Raw genomic sequence first — 16,581 nt, forward strand, 5'->3', positions numbered from 1 at the left:
GATGTAATTTGTGGTCTGCTATCATTCGTGGATACAGCGGCCATAATGGCGGCGGCACGAGACAGACGCCCTCTGAAGTATGAGGAAGCGGACATAGCCCTCTACCAGGACGTTGCTCCATCCACGCTCGCAAAACGGCGCACTATGCGTCCGCTGTTGGAGGCACTAAGAGACAAGAACCTACAATATGCCTGGCTATATCCTTTCGGCCTAGCCATTATCAAGAATGGCAGACGCATAGTGATCCACAAACCGAAAGACCTGGCGTCGGCTTGGTCGGAACTCGGTTTACAACCGATCTAAGTCCCTTCGTGGATGCCCTTCGCAGAGGAGAAACCCTTGCCGCAGCTGCCTTCCTTTACACCGTGGTCCGAAGCTCGCCGCCCGAAAACACCCAAGACCAAGAAGACCCCCTCCAAGCAACCTACCCACTCAGCCTGATCAGTGGTCGTCCGGTATTGTTGTTACTTAAAACCCCGGCCGCAATACAAAGCCCGACTTACGGGCGGTCGCTACCCAGTTGCCTACCTCCCTAGCTATAGTCTTAGCCCCTATTAGACTGTATCGCAAACTAATAGCTTTGCCAACATTACATATATCTCTTTATGTGATGTGATGTAACCTATCATCCTCTCCATAAGCTGTCTACTGGCTTGATACAGTCCCTACAGTTTCTCTTATATCCAGACCTCATGCAGAACTGAAAGCTTCATCCCCCATATCAGCAACCTCCTCTGAAACGCTCAATTTACACAATGTCGCTTAACTTGTTGTATTCTGCATGTTTCATATGTTGTCATTTACCATCTGTTATATTGAACCCTGTATTAACTGAACCTTCAGTACCCCAATGATATCTCCCGGGATGTCCGCTCTTTTCCCCTTCCACCGTGGATGTCGTAGGTTCGTGCCCGGAACACAACCCTGTCTCCCTATCCCCCCCTCTCCACACACACACACTCCTTCCCACAAGTCCCTTACATCTCCCTGCAATCTCAACTAACCCCTACCCCTGCATAAGCCCTTCAGCTTTTGACACAAATGTACATCTCCTGCTTATACTCCCCCCTCCTTACTCTCTCCCCTCCCCCCCCCCCAACCCTCTCCCCCCCCCCCCCCATCCCCATAGGCCTCATGTCCTAAGCAGATAGTAGCAGCCTTACGTTGGTCAGAAAAGCTTACTCTTTGCTCTTTACGGTCCATCTTCCTCCACCCCCGTAAAGGACCTAGTTTTAACTACTTATAGTCTCTTAGGTTCTCACCTTGACCCCCCCTCCCATTGTCTCAACCCCCCCCATCACTGACGATCTAGACAATTACTCACGCGTCAGTGAGGAATCTTTGTATATAACCCACCAAGTTATACCCCTCCTTATCTCCCCTCTAGACCCGTTACTCCCTCACCCCCCCTCCCCTTCCCTTACTTACGTGACCTCCCCCCCTCCTTTTTTACCTCATTTATCTACCCCCCCTCTTTCCTCACCCTCTTTTCCCCATCCCTCTCTCCCTTCCCTACCGACCCCTTCACCAAATCCTCTGAACTCCTACCCCCCCCCCCCCCAGAGTTGACTCACAAACTCTCCAACATGACAGATCTGATTTCGACTACCTTCAACGTGAAAGGCTTTAATAGCCCCCATAAGCGCCACCACATTATCTCTATTGCAAACAAACTTAAAACTTCTGTTCTCTTCCTACAGGAAACGCATTTTAAGCAAGGGAGAATACCTAAACTACCGGAAAAGCACTACTCTAAATGGTACCACTCGAGTCAACCCACCTCCTCCAAGGGAGTATCAATTGCTATTAACAGATCCATTCTGCACAATGTCCTGCAGCAGCACACAGATGCAGAGGGACGGCTACTGTTCTTGAGGGTAACTATAGCTTCTGTACCTTATACCCTAGCTAACATATACGCACCAAATCAAGGACAGGTCTCATGGCTCATACAGGCATTAAATAATCTAAAGCTTTTTGCACAAGGTCCAATCATTTTAGCTGGCGACTTCAATGTCACCCTCAACCCCCTTCTGGACGCGTCATCTAAGCACTCTGCCCTATCTTATAGAGCACTTAGTAGACTTCAATCCCAACTTCAGGACCTAAACCTAATTGACTCCTGGCGGTTCTTCCGTCCCACTACTAATGACTATACATTTTATTCTAATGTCCACAAATCTTACCAAAGATTAGACTATTTGATGATTAGTACTTCCCTGATACAATCCATCACCAATGCCCACATTGGTTCCATTACCATTTCGGACCATGCCCCAGTCACAGTTCACATTTCACTTTCACAATTGCCCATGAGAGATTGGAGATGGAAGCTAAATGAATCCCTATTAGACTCGGCCCAGACACGAGATGAGATATCTAAACATCTTTCTGAATTTTTTACTAACAATGTGACCCCCTCCTTAACCCCACCCCTGATATGGGAGTCACATAAAGCCTATATTCGCGGTATCCTGGTAGCCATAGGGTCCAGAGTGAAAAAGGAGAGAAGGAAGGAGACTGACTCGCTTTTAAAACAAATCTCAGCTTTAGAAAAGCTACACAAACGCTCGCGTGTAGATTCTACACTACACGAGCTCAACGCCCTAAGAGAAAAGTTAAAAAATCTTTTGTACACCAAATCATCCAAAGCTTTTATCCACTATCGCCACACCCTCTATGCCCACGGAAATAGAGGAGGACGCATAATGTCCTCTCTAAAAAGAAGGCCCGGGATAAAGCCCACATCCAAGCTATTAAAGATAACAGGGGAACGACACACACCACTACACCCAAAATAGCAGAAGCCTTTCAAGCCTTCTACTCTGCCTTATATAACCTCACAAATTCAGAACAACTCCCTACAGAAGAGGAAAGGATGCCACTAGTAAATAAATTCTTGTCTGATCTCCAACTCCCCACATTAGACCTAGCCACAGCTGACATGTTACTTACTCCAGTCACCCCCAAAGAAATCTTATCCATCATCAAGAGCTTCCCCCCTGGCAAGAGCCCAGGCCCCGATGGTCTCCCCCTTTTATATTACAAAACATTCCAAGACGTTCTAGTCCCCCACCTTAGTACCTCCTGCAATGCCCTCTTAAGTGGAGCACTGTGGCCCAAGCAAACACAAGAGGCACACATCATATTAATCTGGAAAGAGGGGAAAGACCCGAAGGAGTGCAGCAGCTACAGGTCGATTTCTCTTTTAAATCTGGACCTGAAAATATGGGCCAAATTGCTTGCCACCCGACTCAAGCTGTTTATACCATCTTTAGTGGGTGACAACCAAGCAGGTTTTGTTCTTGGCAGGGAAGGGCGCCATAACACATCTAAACTCTTCGCAGCTATCCACACTGCTTAAACCAAGAAGCTGTCGTCGGTCCTTCTCGGCATTGACGCCGAGAAGGCCTTCAACAGAGTAGACTGGCTTTTTATGAAGGCAACCTTAGAAAAATTTAAATTCCCACCCCAATTCATCTCAGCCATCTTCACTCTCTACGATCAGCCCCATGCCCGCCTGAAAGTAAATGATGCTCTATCACCACCCTTCACAATAAGCAATGGCACGTGCCAAGGCTGCCCCCTATTCCCCACTCTTTTTATTTTAGTTGTTGAAACTCTCTTAGGCTAGGTTAACACTGCGTTTTCAGCATCCGTTTTTTGCAAAAAACGCATGAAAAACGGATTGCAAAAAACGGATTCATTTGTGTGCATCCGTTTTTCAATTGACTTCCATTATAAAAAAAAAACGGATCCGTTTTTTTTTGGCGGACCAAAAAACGTTGCTGACCCTATTTTTCTGGACGTTAAAAAAAACGGATCCGTTAAACGGATGCTGAAAACGCAGTGTGAACCTAGCCTTACAGAAAATTAGACAAAATTCCAAAATTTCCGGTGTCACAGGGGGACTGAGATAAAAGTATTAGCATTCGCTGATGATTTGCTCTTCCTACTATCCAAACCTGACATATCTCTCCCTCAAGTGGAACGTATTCTGTCGGAATTTTATTATGTCTCTAACTTTAAAGTAAATTTTTCCAAATCCGAATTGATGAATCTAAACGCAATGTGGTGACTCACTTATTGGCGGCTGCCAAAGCTCTTATCCCTCTGAAGTGGAAACAGACATCACCACCCTACTTTGCGGAATGGAGGAATAAGGTGAATCAGCTCTGTAGATTCGAAGAACTTTCTAGTTGGGCTAGTCGCACCCATGACTCTTACTTAAAGACATGGAGACCATGGAGAGAATCAAAATTCTACATATCCTGGTCCCCCACCTTGCCTTCACCCCAGGGGAGTCCCTCGCCACTTTCCCTTCACTCGACAGAGGACTAAGTGAGCAATACTCGTAACAGACTTTGAGTTCAGCTCTGACCTCCCCTTCCCCTTTCCTTTCCCCATTCCCCCTCCCCCTCCTTTCCTTCCCTCCCCTCCCCCACCTTTCTCTATCACCATCACCCCCCCCCTTTTTTTTCCTCTTCTTTCTCTTTCTTCTCCTTTTCTCCCTCCTCTCACCCCTACCCACACACCCTCCCCCTCAAATACTCCCCCCTCCTTCCAAACCTTGCACAACCTTCACTCCCCCCCCTTAAACCTACCCCCCCTCCCACCCCCAATTACTATCATCTGCCCTCCTAACCCCCACTCCCCATTCATACAGTAAAAACAAATAAAAGAAGCAAAAATTGCAACAGAAAGAAGGATTGCCACAGAAAGTAGAACAAATCGCAAAATGTTCTTCCCCTATATAAATAACAAAAGACTTAAAGGGGTAGTTCACCCAAATTTTTTTTCTTTTAAATCAACTGCTGCCATGAAGTGCCAGAGATTTGTAATTTACTTCTATTAAAAAATCTCAAGCCTTCCAGTACTTATCAGCTGCTGTATGCCCAACAGGAAGTTGTATTATTTCTAGTCTGGAGAGCAGGAGAGGTTTTCTATGGGGATTTGCTACTGCTCTGGACAGTTCCTGACATGGACAAAGGAGGCAACAGAGAGCACTTTGTCAGACAGGAAAGAAAACACCACTTCCTGCTGGACACACAGCAGCTGATAAGTACTGGAAGACTTAAGATTTTTTAATAGAAGTGAATTACAAATCTCTGGCACTTCATGGCACCAGTTGATTTGAAAGAAAAAATTTTTGGGTGGACTACCCCTTTAAAACTGAAAATGTTGGTCCCCTCAAAAATAATCTGGGTGTAATGGTGGAGGGGGAAGAGGACAAGGCCAATCTACTAAACACTTTCTTCTCTACTGTATTCACAGAGGAGAATCTCATAACAGAGGACCTGCCTAACACAACAAGAAGTAGGGCGACGCCTTAAAAACATTAAAATCTATAAGTCACCAGAGCCAGAAGGTATTCTTTCTAGAGTTTTGCAAGAATTAAGTACTGTGCTAGACAGACCCTTATTCCTAATATTTAAAGATTCTATAATGACAGAGAATGTTACACAGGACTGGCGCATAGGTAATGTGGTACCAATATTCAAGAAGGGGTCAAAGAGTGATCCTGGAAACTACAGGTCCGTAAGTCTAACATCTATAGTTGGTAAAGTATTTGAGGGGTTTGTAGGAGATTCTATACTGGAGTATCTTAATAAAAATAATCTTATAACACAGCGCCAGCATGGATTTATGAGGGATTGGTCCTTTCAGATTAACCTCATCGGCTTCTATGAAGAGGTCAGTTACAGACTGGATTTGGGGGAGGCTGTGAATGTTGTGTATCTGGACTTTTCAAAGGCTTTTGATACTGTGCCATGATCTGTACTTTTTTTCAGTACCTTGCTTGTGTATATGCAACTTGATCACTTTTCCAAATTTGATCTTGATCACTTTTCCAAATTTGATGTGACCAAAAAACAGCAATTTTGCTCTTTGGCCTTTTTTTGCACATACGCTATTTACTATGCAAGGTCAGAAATGTGATAATTCAATAATTTAATAGTTTGGGCGATCTGCACGCAGCAATGTCAAATATATTCATTTTTTATTTTTAAAATGGAAAAAGGGGGATGATTTAAACTTTTTTATGGGATTGAATGTTTATATTAATTATTTATTTATTTATTTACAACAACAACCTTAGGGAAAATCCAACCAACCTTTTTTGGTAGATAGAGATGACACAGCTGTCATATGGAGAATAATAATTTTACACCCAAACACAATAAACAGTTCAATAATAAAATAAAAATGTTGTAGAATAAACACATTTCCTTGGAGAAGAATATTTCAAGGACAGATGGTAACAATTGCTGAGGATTAATAATCACAATGAACGCATTTTTTGTGAAAAATCCTATTTTGTGCTCGAAGGATTCCTGATCATCTCAGCCAAAGGATCTATCAACAAGGTCAATATAAGTAGGGAGAGTGAAAAACCTAAAGTACCACTAATAATTGTTAAAGGTTTAGAGTCTATACGTAAAAATAGAAGCTGAAGAAAAGGGATACAGTACTATATTAACCCTATGAACTTATTCTGTGATGCCAAAATTAAAGGGGTTGGCCAATTTGTTTTATAAAAGGGCTGTTTTTGAAATAATCTTATATTGGCTTACACTAAGGGTGCCTTTACACAGAGAGATTTAGAGTATAAGCAGAGAACATGTCATAAAGAAAAAAAGACTGAGATTTCTCCTCTTCTCAGATTCATTTCTGGCTTTGGCTTAAAAAAATGTGTCAGATAAATCTCTCTATGTAAAGGCACCCTTACATCCTCCTTCTATGACCCACTTTTACTATAGGAGAAGCTCCATCCTCGTGCTGCCACATCCTGCTCTTCAGTAACCGTGGTGATCTCATCCATAATATGAAAGAGCACTGAGGCATATGTGATATGCAGTATAAATGCCAAAGGCAAATACAGGAACTATTGAGGATGACATCGGAGGAGCATGGTCACATGCTCCTCCATACTCGGCCACATTATTGATGAGATCACCCCATTCACTGCATAATAGGGTGGGACAGCACAAAGGTGAAACTTCTTCTATTGTGAAAGCAGGGCACAGCAGCAAGATGCAAGTGTAAGAAATGGTAGGCTCTCAAGAAACTTCCTCACATGTATAACATCAATAATAAAAATAAGTTTTTTTTAAATAAATATATATATATATATATATATATATATATATATATATATATATATATATATAAAATTTATTTATTTTAAGAATGAAAGTTAAAATCAATAAATCATAAAATAACAGTAACAACACAATAACAACAGTAACAACACCTGCTGTGCCGAGAACTGATATTTGTGGAATACGAAATATGGATATATTTTGATATACATTGTGACTAAAACAGATAATATGGACTAGGATTGCGCTATATAGTTCTATGCATTATATCTAGTGTTGTTTTTTTATGATATTTTATGTTTAATTGATTTTAACTTTCATTCTTAAAATAAATATAAAATATAAATATTAAAAAAAAAACAACAACTTATTTTTATTATTATTGATGTTATACATGTGAGGAAGTTTCTTAAGAGCCTACCATTTCTTATTCTATTTTTTTGGTCCATAGGTGCAAACCAGGTAGTGCACTTGTTACCTACTCAATTATTTTTCATATAGAACACGGTTGAGCACACACATTCTTTTCATAAAATGCAAGTGTAATTCAATGGCAGAACATTAAGAGTACAGCATTTACATTGAATCATTAATAAAGTTGCAAATTCCTTTAATCAGATGTCCCTAAAGGGAATCTGTCTACTCTATAGCATGATTAAAGTCGAAGTGTCAAAGAGGCAGTGTTGAGCTGCAGCATGCATGCCTCATCCCCAACCACATTGATATACAGGACTTGACTTCGAACAATGAGCCCTGTACATCAATAATCCAAGATAAGGAGTAATGCTTCCTTGACACCTAAGCTATGGGTATGATAAGGAAGCCCTAATATGTCTTAATGCACAAGATTAGAACCAGCAACTCAGCTCTGTTAAATCTTTTCCCCGAGTATTTTACTTATAGTTTTAACCTTTTAAGGATAGAGCCTGAAATGACCTTAAGGAACGGCCAATTGTCACTTTTGCGTTTTTGTTTTTTCCTCCCTGCCTTCTTAGACCCATAACTCTTTCATTTTGTTACCTAAAGGGTCATGTTAGGTCTTGTTTTTTTCAGGAACAGGTGTACTTTGTTATGACATCTTTCATCTGCCATAAAATGAATGACAGAACCCCAAAATATTATTTATGGGGTGAATTTGGGTCAAAAAATTTTATTCCGCAAATTGGGGGGGGTGTTTTTTTTCCCCATGTTTACGCAATGTACTTTATGGTAAATCTGACATTTTTTCTTTACTCTATAGGTCGGTCTGAACACAGCCATATGCATGCTTACTAGGTTTTCTAACGTTTTGCTATTTTTATTAGGTATATTTAAAATGGCCCTATTGTGACTCTTATAGCCCTTTTATATTTTCACCTACGGGGTCGTATGGGGCATCATTCTTTGTGCCATGATCTCTAGTTTTTATTAGTAACATTTTTTTCTAGATCAGATGTATTGATCACTTTTTATTAATTTTTTATACATAAAAAGTAATTTAAAAAAGCAGTCCCTTTTTACAGCTTTTTGTTCACGGTGTTCACTGTGTTTTATTTTAATCGGACAATTGCGCATGCTACGGTATATTATATGTTAATTAACTTTACTATTTTTATGTGTTTTATGTATCAAATGGGAAGGGGGGTGATTTTAACTTTTATTGGGGGAAGGGCTTTGGGACATTTTTTAAAACTTTTATTGATTTTTTTTTTACACTTTTTAAGTCCCCTTATAGGACTTTTACATTACTATATTAGATTGAATACACTGATTATTGCTATGCCATTGCATAGCAGGGATCAGTGTTATCTGCAATCTTCTGATAGAGCCTGCCTGTGACCTGTGGCAGACTCTATCAGAAGATCGGACTGCACGGAGGTAAATAGTATACCTCCAGAAGTCATGCAGTGCGATCAGGACCCCCGCAGTGACTAAGTGACTCTATAGGCCAGGACCGCTGCAGGGCGTACATTTAAGTCCTCCTGCCTTAAGGCCCAGGCAGCGGGGGAGTAAATGTAGGCCCATGGTCCCTAAGGGGGTAAATCTTTGTTGACATAAGGAAAAACATCCCAGTCTAAGTGCAGGGCTGTATTCACAGCAGGTGCTGCCCTAAACACCGAGTCTAAATATGTCCCAGAGTACAGATGCATTTTTTAATTTTTAAAAACACAAAACCAGCCCGGGACATGTTGCACTATACTCAATGGCCCCATTCTCAGCCAATTTAACTGCCAAAACGTATTCCAGGATAAGTCCAGCCCGGGGCATGCTGCACAGCTGGGTTACTCTTGACAAGGTTGTTTCTGAAGTTACATCTTGTATGTACTCTTTTCTACCATTAGTGTAGAGGGCGCCAAGTAAAGTGTACAAGAAGTCCAGGATGTTAATGTCTGAACTGGTTCCTCAGTCAAAGGAGTATTCTAGGAGATAGGGTATAACTCGAGGATCTATGGGTGGGATCTGTGCTCCATGCATGCACGAGCATCTTAATACTATTACAAATATTGTTGATATCACTATTATTTTAGAAATGACAGTTGCAAACAAAATAGATAAACAACTAGTTTCAGTGAAAAAATTGCACAAAATAAACATGTCATTATGCAGTATGTTATATACCCTAAATAACGGAAGTAACTTACCCCAGCCGATCAGTGTGAAACCCCATAGGTATTTAGTATCAGAAAAGAATGCCACAAAGATTAAGCTGTGCAGGTAGAGTCCTTCAACCAGAATCCAATAGTAATTTGTTGCCAAAAAATAAATAAACATTACAACAGCAATCTTACATCCAACCTATAAGGGAATAAAGAAATCATGGTATTACACAATGTAAATGCTTTTTTCTAATAAGTATCAAGGCAGAGATAATAGTCATCAAATTTTTACAACAAATCTGCTAAATATCTGGTTTGTGTCTTATTTCAAGCAGGTGTAAGTACTGTATATCCAGTAGTATAGCAATTTTACAGAACATTTTCAAATAGGTCACTTTGCACAGTTCATAATAAACAGAAATAACTGCTAACTGCAGCAATGGTACAAAACCTGATGGTTCAGCGATTCCAGTAACCTGGGACCCACTTGTTCTTTGCATGGATGCAACCATGCTGTACTTTACTGCATGTCTATTGCAGCCAATCACTGCCTGCTAATGTCCTGTTGTACAAAATAATATGACTATTGAAGACAATGACTGCTAAAGAGGTCATCGGTCAGAACAACATCTACTGGCGAACCAATAAAAACAGAGACAACCAGGGACCAGTGGACACTACTGTTGGCGCCATGGTATTCTTAACCCCTTAACGACGCATGACGGGTATACCCGTCATGCGGCCTTTAAGGGTAAACAGAGAGGGCTCCCAGCGTGAGCCCTCTCTGCAGCCCGCGGTCCCTGGTTGCTTTGTGCAGCCAGGGACCGCAGGTATTAGCTGCCACGGCCGATCGCCGCAGCCGGCTAATTAACTATTCAAATGCAGCTGTCAAAGCTGACAGCTGCATTTGAAGAGTATATGTGCCCCCTGTCCCTGGTGTCTAGTAGGGGATCTCCCCCCCGCGATCCGCTTGATAATAAAAAAATCCCCTCCCCTAATAGTTTGAATCACCCCCTTTTTCCCATTTTATATATATAAATAAATAAATAAACAAACAAACATGTTTGGTATCGCCGGATGCGTAATCGCCCAATCTATTAATTTGTCCCATTTCTGATCTTGTACAGTAAACGGTGTAAGCGCAAAGAAATCCCAAAGTGCAAAATTGGGCATTTTTGGTCGCATCAAATCCATAAAAATAGTAATAAAAAGAGATCAAAAAGTTGCATATGCGCAATCAAGGTACCGATAGAAATAACACATCATGGCGCAAAATTTACTCCTCAACCAGCCCCATAAACCAAAGGATAAAAGCGCTATAGGCATGGGAATAGAGCGATTTTAAGGAACATGTATTTGTTAACAATGGTTTGAATTTTTTACAGATACAATTTTTTATCAGATACAATTAAAGTTATACATGTTACATATCGTTGTAATCGTTACGACTTGAGGAACATATATAACATGTCAGTTTTTCAATTTTTTTTTTTTTTTTTATTTCACCACGCATATATTTTTTTTCTGGTTTCACAGTATATTTTATGGAAAAATTCAGCCTGTCATTGCAAAGTACAATTAGAGACGCAAAAAATAAGGGCTGATGTGCGTCTGTAGGTGTAAAAATGCAACTACTATGGCCTTCTAAGCACAAGAAGGAAAAAACAAAAATGTTAAAACGAAAATTAGCCCGATCCTCAAGGGGTTAAAGGAATACTCCAGTGAAATTTTTTTTTTTTTTTTTTTAATCAACTGTTTTCAGAAAGTTATATAGATTTGTAATTTACTTCTATTTAAAACTCTCAAGTCTTCCCATACTTACCAGCTGCTGTATGCCCCTTAGGAGATGTTGTTTTCTTTTTAGTCGGACACCATGCTCTCTGCTGACATCTCTGTAGGAAGATAGGAACTGTCCAGAGCAGGAGCGAATTCCCATAGAAAACCTCTTACGCTTTGGGTCAGACTAAAAAGAAAAAAACATTTCCTGCAGGACATACAGCAGCTGATAAGTCTGGTAAGACTTTAGATTTTTAAATAAAAACAAATTACAAATCTATATAACTTTCTGAAACAAGTTGATTTGAAAGATAGGGTTTTCGCTCAACAACCCCTTTAATTAAACACTTTTTTTTTTTCAGACAGAGAGAAAATGAAGGCTTTGCAATACTTTTGTGAAACTATTTCAGTGTAATTAGTCCTCCATGGTCTGAAAGTTGAAAAACAAATTAGCATTGAACATTACCCTGAACACAGCCCATTGTAAAACATGGAGGTGGTAGCAGAAGCATACTGTGGGCATGCTTTTCTTCATCAGCGGCAGAGAAGCTGGTCAAAGTTGATGGGAAGATGGATAGAGCTAAATACTGGGCAATCTTGTTGGAAAACCTGTTAGGGGCTTCAAAAGACTTGAGACTCGAGCAGAAGGTTACCTTTCAGCAGGACAATGACCTTAAACATACAGCTAGAGCTACAATGACGTGGTGTACAATTATCTATATTTATGGGTTAGAATGGCCCAGTCAAAGTCCAGGCACAAATCCCAGTAAAGATCTGTGTTACAGTTTTTTGCTGTTTCCATCCAATATGACCAAGCTTGAGCTGTTTTGCAGCAAAATTTCAGCCTCTAGACGTGCAAAGCTGGTAGAGATATACCTCAAAAGACTTGCAGCTGTAATTACAGCAAAAGATGGCCCTACAAGCGGTCCTACAATGTACTAACTCAGGGGGGCTGAAAAGAAATCCATGCTACATTGCAAATTCAAGTGTGCCAGTCATTTTAAATAGCATACTAAATCGATTTTTTTAAGCAAGCTGTTAGTTACTACTGGGTACAAACTTTTTACCTTTTTAAGCCATGCCTACTGCAGAAACTTTGACATTAAATTAACAGCAGCTCAAAAATACTTAGATAAGGGCCATTTCTGGGACAGGGTGGGCCAAACCACTGCACGGGGCAACTAGGGATTGCCAGTACCAACCTCTCCCCCGAACCTCACCCGACATCGCCTCCACTTCAGGTCAGCTCATAAATGAACCCTCCCTCCTCGACCACTAATCATTGCAGCAACCCTCTTCCTTGCTACCAGAAAATGCCCCCCCCCCCAGACAGACCCCACGCACATCGGGATCGGCCAGCTCTACCAACCTCCCCCCCCCCCACACACCAGAGGCCTCCCTGATCTCTCCAGTAGGCACAGTGATGTAATATAAGTTTCCAGTAACGATCTAAGGTGCAGCTCACCTGTATCTGATTTCGCTGAGGTTAACTGGAATACACCATCCAATGCACACAGTGACTACAAATTCTAAACATAGCAGTCCTCAAAGCAAAATCTGATAATATATGTCAATTTATTATAATAAAATGTGATAAAAATGTAATAGAAAATTATCTTTCTGTCTTTTCCAGGATAAAATACTCAGACACATAAATCAACACAGAGGGTTAGGCAATGCAAAAGCATATGAAAACAATAAAAATAATAAAAATCATAAGGTATATAAAAGTGTATATAACAACTAGATAATCATATAGCCATAGCCCTATAGTCATTATACTGCAATGTTTAAAATATATGGTCAGCACAAATGTGGTAGAGCTGGTCATCCTCTCCCATCATCCTCTCTCTGGCTTGCAATAAAATCACTCAGTGAAAGCAGGCAGATGGGGGTAGTAGTCCTGGCTCACTGGACTGATCCAACTTTGTTGTTAAAATTCAAAAGTCAGTTAATTTGTAGATAATGTTCCAAAGTAAATGATCTCCTTATGTGGAGTGTATAGTTATTAGACCAGTATAATAGATACCACTGATCCCCGGCGTTCTGTCTGAGATATACTGCATACACTAGAGCTCTCTGGCTCTATCACTGTTTGTTGTCATAGGGGAGGATTTATACACATTCACATAGTTTGGTGCATGTGCACTGCTCACCCTTACAGGATCTGCGTCTTCTCCGGGGTCACCGGTGTCCCCGGTCTGCCCACGGCGAATATGGTGACGTCACGTCTTGTTCCTGGTCTGTGTCAAAGCGTGGCCCCACTGCCAGTAGTGCAGTAGACAAGGTCACTGTTGAACCAGCTCCTCCCAGACTTAAAGGGATGGGAAATAGATCCAGGGGTATGCTCAAGTGACTGTTGAGAGGTGTAGGCAAATGTTGGGTGGCTTCCAGACGCGTTTCGACGCTGCTAGCTTCTTCCTCAGTGGCTGGGAAATGGTTTTCATATGCATTGCCTAACCCTCTGAGTTGATCTATTGTACTATAGGGGCCCCGGGGCTTATGAATTTGTATGGTTTATGCTTTTAACACCTTCAGGACCAGGCTAATTTTCATTTTTGCTTTTCATTTTTTTTCTCCTTGTGCTTAAAAGGCCATGGCAATTACATTTTTAAACCTACCGACCCCCATGAGCCCTTTTTTTTTGCGTCACTAATTGTACTTTGCAATGACAGGCTGAATTTTTGCATAAAATATGCTGCAAAACCAGAAATAAATTATATGCACAGTGAAATTGAAAAAAAACAACACTTTTTCTTTTTCTTTGGGGGGGTTTTGTTTTTACGCCGTGTGTCCTATGGAAAAACTGACATGTTATATATGTTCCTCAAGTCGTTACGATTACAACGATAATCATGTAACATGTATAACTTTTATACTATCTGATGGCCTGAAAAAATTCAAACCATTGTTACCGAATGTATGTTCCTTAAAATCGCTCCATTCCCAGGCTTAAAGCGCTTTTATCCTTTGGTCTATGGGGCTGTGTGAGGTGTAATTTTTTGCGCCATGATGTGTTCTTACTATCGGTACCTTGACTGCGCATATGCAACTTTTTGATCGCTTTTTATTACAATTTTTCTGGATTTGATGCGACCAAAAATGCGCAATTTTGCACTTTGGGATTTTTTGCGCTTACGCCGTTTACCGTGCGAGATCAGGAATGTGATAAATTAATAGTTTGGGCAATTACGTACGCGGTGATATCAAACATGTTTGTTTATTTATTTTTATTTATAACGGGAAAAGGGGGGTGATTCAAACTTTTATTAGGGGAGGGGGCTTTTTATTAATAACAACACTTTTTAAAAAAATTTTACACTTATATTAGAAGCCCCCCTGGGGGACTTCTGGTATAAGTGCACTGATCACTCATAGTATATAGTTATACAGCATAGATCGATGAGATAGGCACTCGTTTGCTTTCGGCTGCTGCAGCCGAAAACAAATGAGTGCCGAGCCGGGGACGGCGCCATCTTGGAGCGGTCCCCGGCCGGCAGCAGTAACGGAGATTGCTCCTACTAGACACCAGGGAAGTGCTGCATCCGGTAATCGGATGCAGCTGTCATCTTTGACAGCTGCATCTGATTACCTTATTAGCGGGCACGGCGATCGGATCTGAACACCCGAACCCGCGTGAGGACGTACAGTTACGTCCTCGTGCGGGAAAGGGTTAATGTGTCTGAGTATTTTATCCTGGAAAAGACAGAAAGACACTTCAGGTGTAAGATTATTTTTTATTACATTTTTATCATATTTTATTACAATAAATTGACATATATTATCAGATTTTGCTGTGTAATATAAGTTTGCCAGCTGGAGTATCAGTCCCCATGTCTGACAGGCTGGAGCCAGAAGAGAGCTAGAAGATAGAAAGAACCCGTTCCATGCCCGGATTAGGTGAGTATAATGGTTTGTTTTTTTATGTGTTGGGGCAATGCAGGGGGACATTAGTGTATGTGCAGTGCTGGTTGCATTATCACTATGGGGGCACAGCATAGGAGGCATTAACTATGGGGGCACAGTAGTGCAGGGGCATTATGACTATGGGGCAGGGAAAGGGGACAGTGCGGGGGGCAGTAATATTATGGGGCACAGCAAGGGAGTGGGCATAAACTATGGGGTCAAAAAAGGGCAGGGGACATTATATAATGCATTGAAATCAAAGGAATGATGGACGTCCAGTGCACACAGTGTATTTAATGATGGACGTTGTCTGTGTGGCCTTTAAAATAATGATCATGACAATTGTACACATTCCATAAATATAAAAGTTTGGTATACTTTGTCTTTGTGTCCCTGCGTAGCAAGGGCTGCATTAGTGCATATATGAAATAGACTAAGCTTGTCAGTCACTGGTCACTTGTAGACTATATTTGGCTTATTAAAGTCCATGCCTGTTCTGCAGGAACAATATCTTTTTAAAACACAGAAGAAAAGAGAAGTTACCAATTTCACTGTGCAGGTATGTTTAAACATTTTGTACTACAAAATATAATAACATTGATATACAAAAACATAATTTTGTTGACTTACATATTGTGATTTATCCAGCACTGGAGTCATCATGATGCTTTTAATATCACCCATGAGCATAGCATCTAATTCCTTTACTCCTATATGAGTGTGGACCACTTTGTCCTTAATAAAAATGCTGGCAGCTCTCAACATAAATGAGACAAATAAATGCATATGGATGTAGTTCCTGGTACAGTGCAATCTCCTGTGAAAATGTATATTTAGATCAGTTCTTTCAATACGAAACACAGTACATTCTGTATACACCCACTATAAAATCATTGAGGATGAGTCATTGGAGCTGATGGATTGTTTAACAAGATGGAGGAAATCAATTGCAATTAATAAACCCAAATAAAAGGGAAACTTCACATGAAATTAACTTCCTCCTGAGTAATTAGCTAGGAAATATCATTTTGCAACATTTCATCACTTACAAGGTTTGTAAAATAAAAAACCCTTCTGAAATTAGAGCAATGACAAGTATTATAGAATGAATTCATGTTAGGGGCATGAAGTTTTGTTCTGTAATGTACAATTCCAAGAATATTGTCTCTTAATTACAAGTGTGGTCATCTCCTGAGACTATAGGATAATATAATTAAAAT

General features: G+C 40.7%; 1 protein-coding gene across 4 annotated transcripts in view; it reads right to left on the reverse strand.

The window, feature by feature from the left end:
* PTH2R (parathyroid hormone 2 receptor) overlaps positions 1–16,581 on the reverse strand; it is a 264,780-nt gene that overhangs the window by 130,734 nt on the left and 117,465 nt on the right. For all 4 annotated transcript variants that reach the window (XM_069985313.1, XM_069985314.1, XM_069985312.1 and 1 more), the window contains 2 exons: positions 15,992–16,178; positions 9,725–9,878 (listed from right to left, as the gene is read on the reverse strand). In XM_069985313.1, coding sequence (XP_069841414.1) covers positions 9,725–9,878; positions 15,992–16,178 — 341 coding nt within the window. The remainder of the gene's footprint in view (positions 1–9,724; positions 9,879–15,991; positions 16,179–16,581) is intronic.

Source organism: Dendropsophus ebraccatus, chromosome 9 (assembly GCF_027789765.1).
Source record: "Dendropsophus ebraccatus isolate aDenEbr1 chromosome 9, aDenEbr1.pat, whole genome shotgun sequence".
In the NCBI taxonomy this organism is placed as follows: domain Eukaryota; kingdom Metazoa; phylum Chordata; class Amphibia; order Anura; family Hylidae; genus Dendropsophus; species Dendropsophus ebraccatus.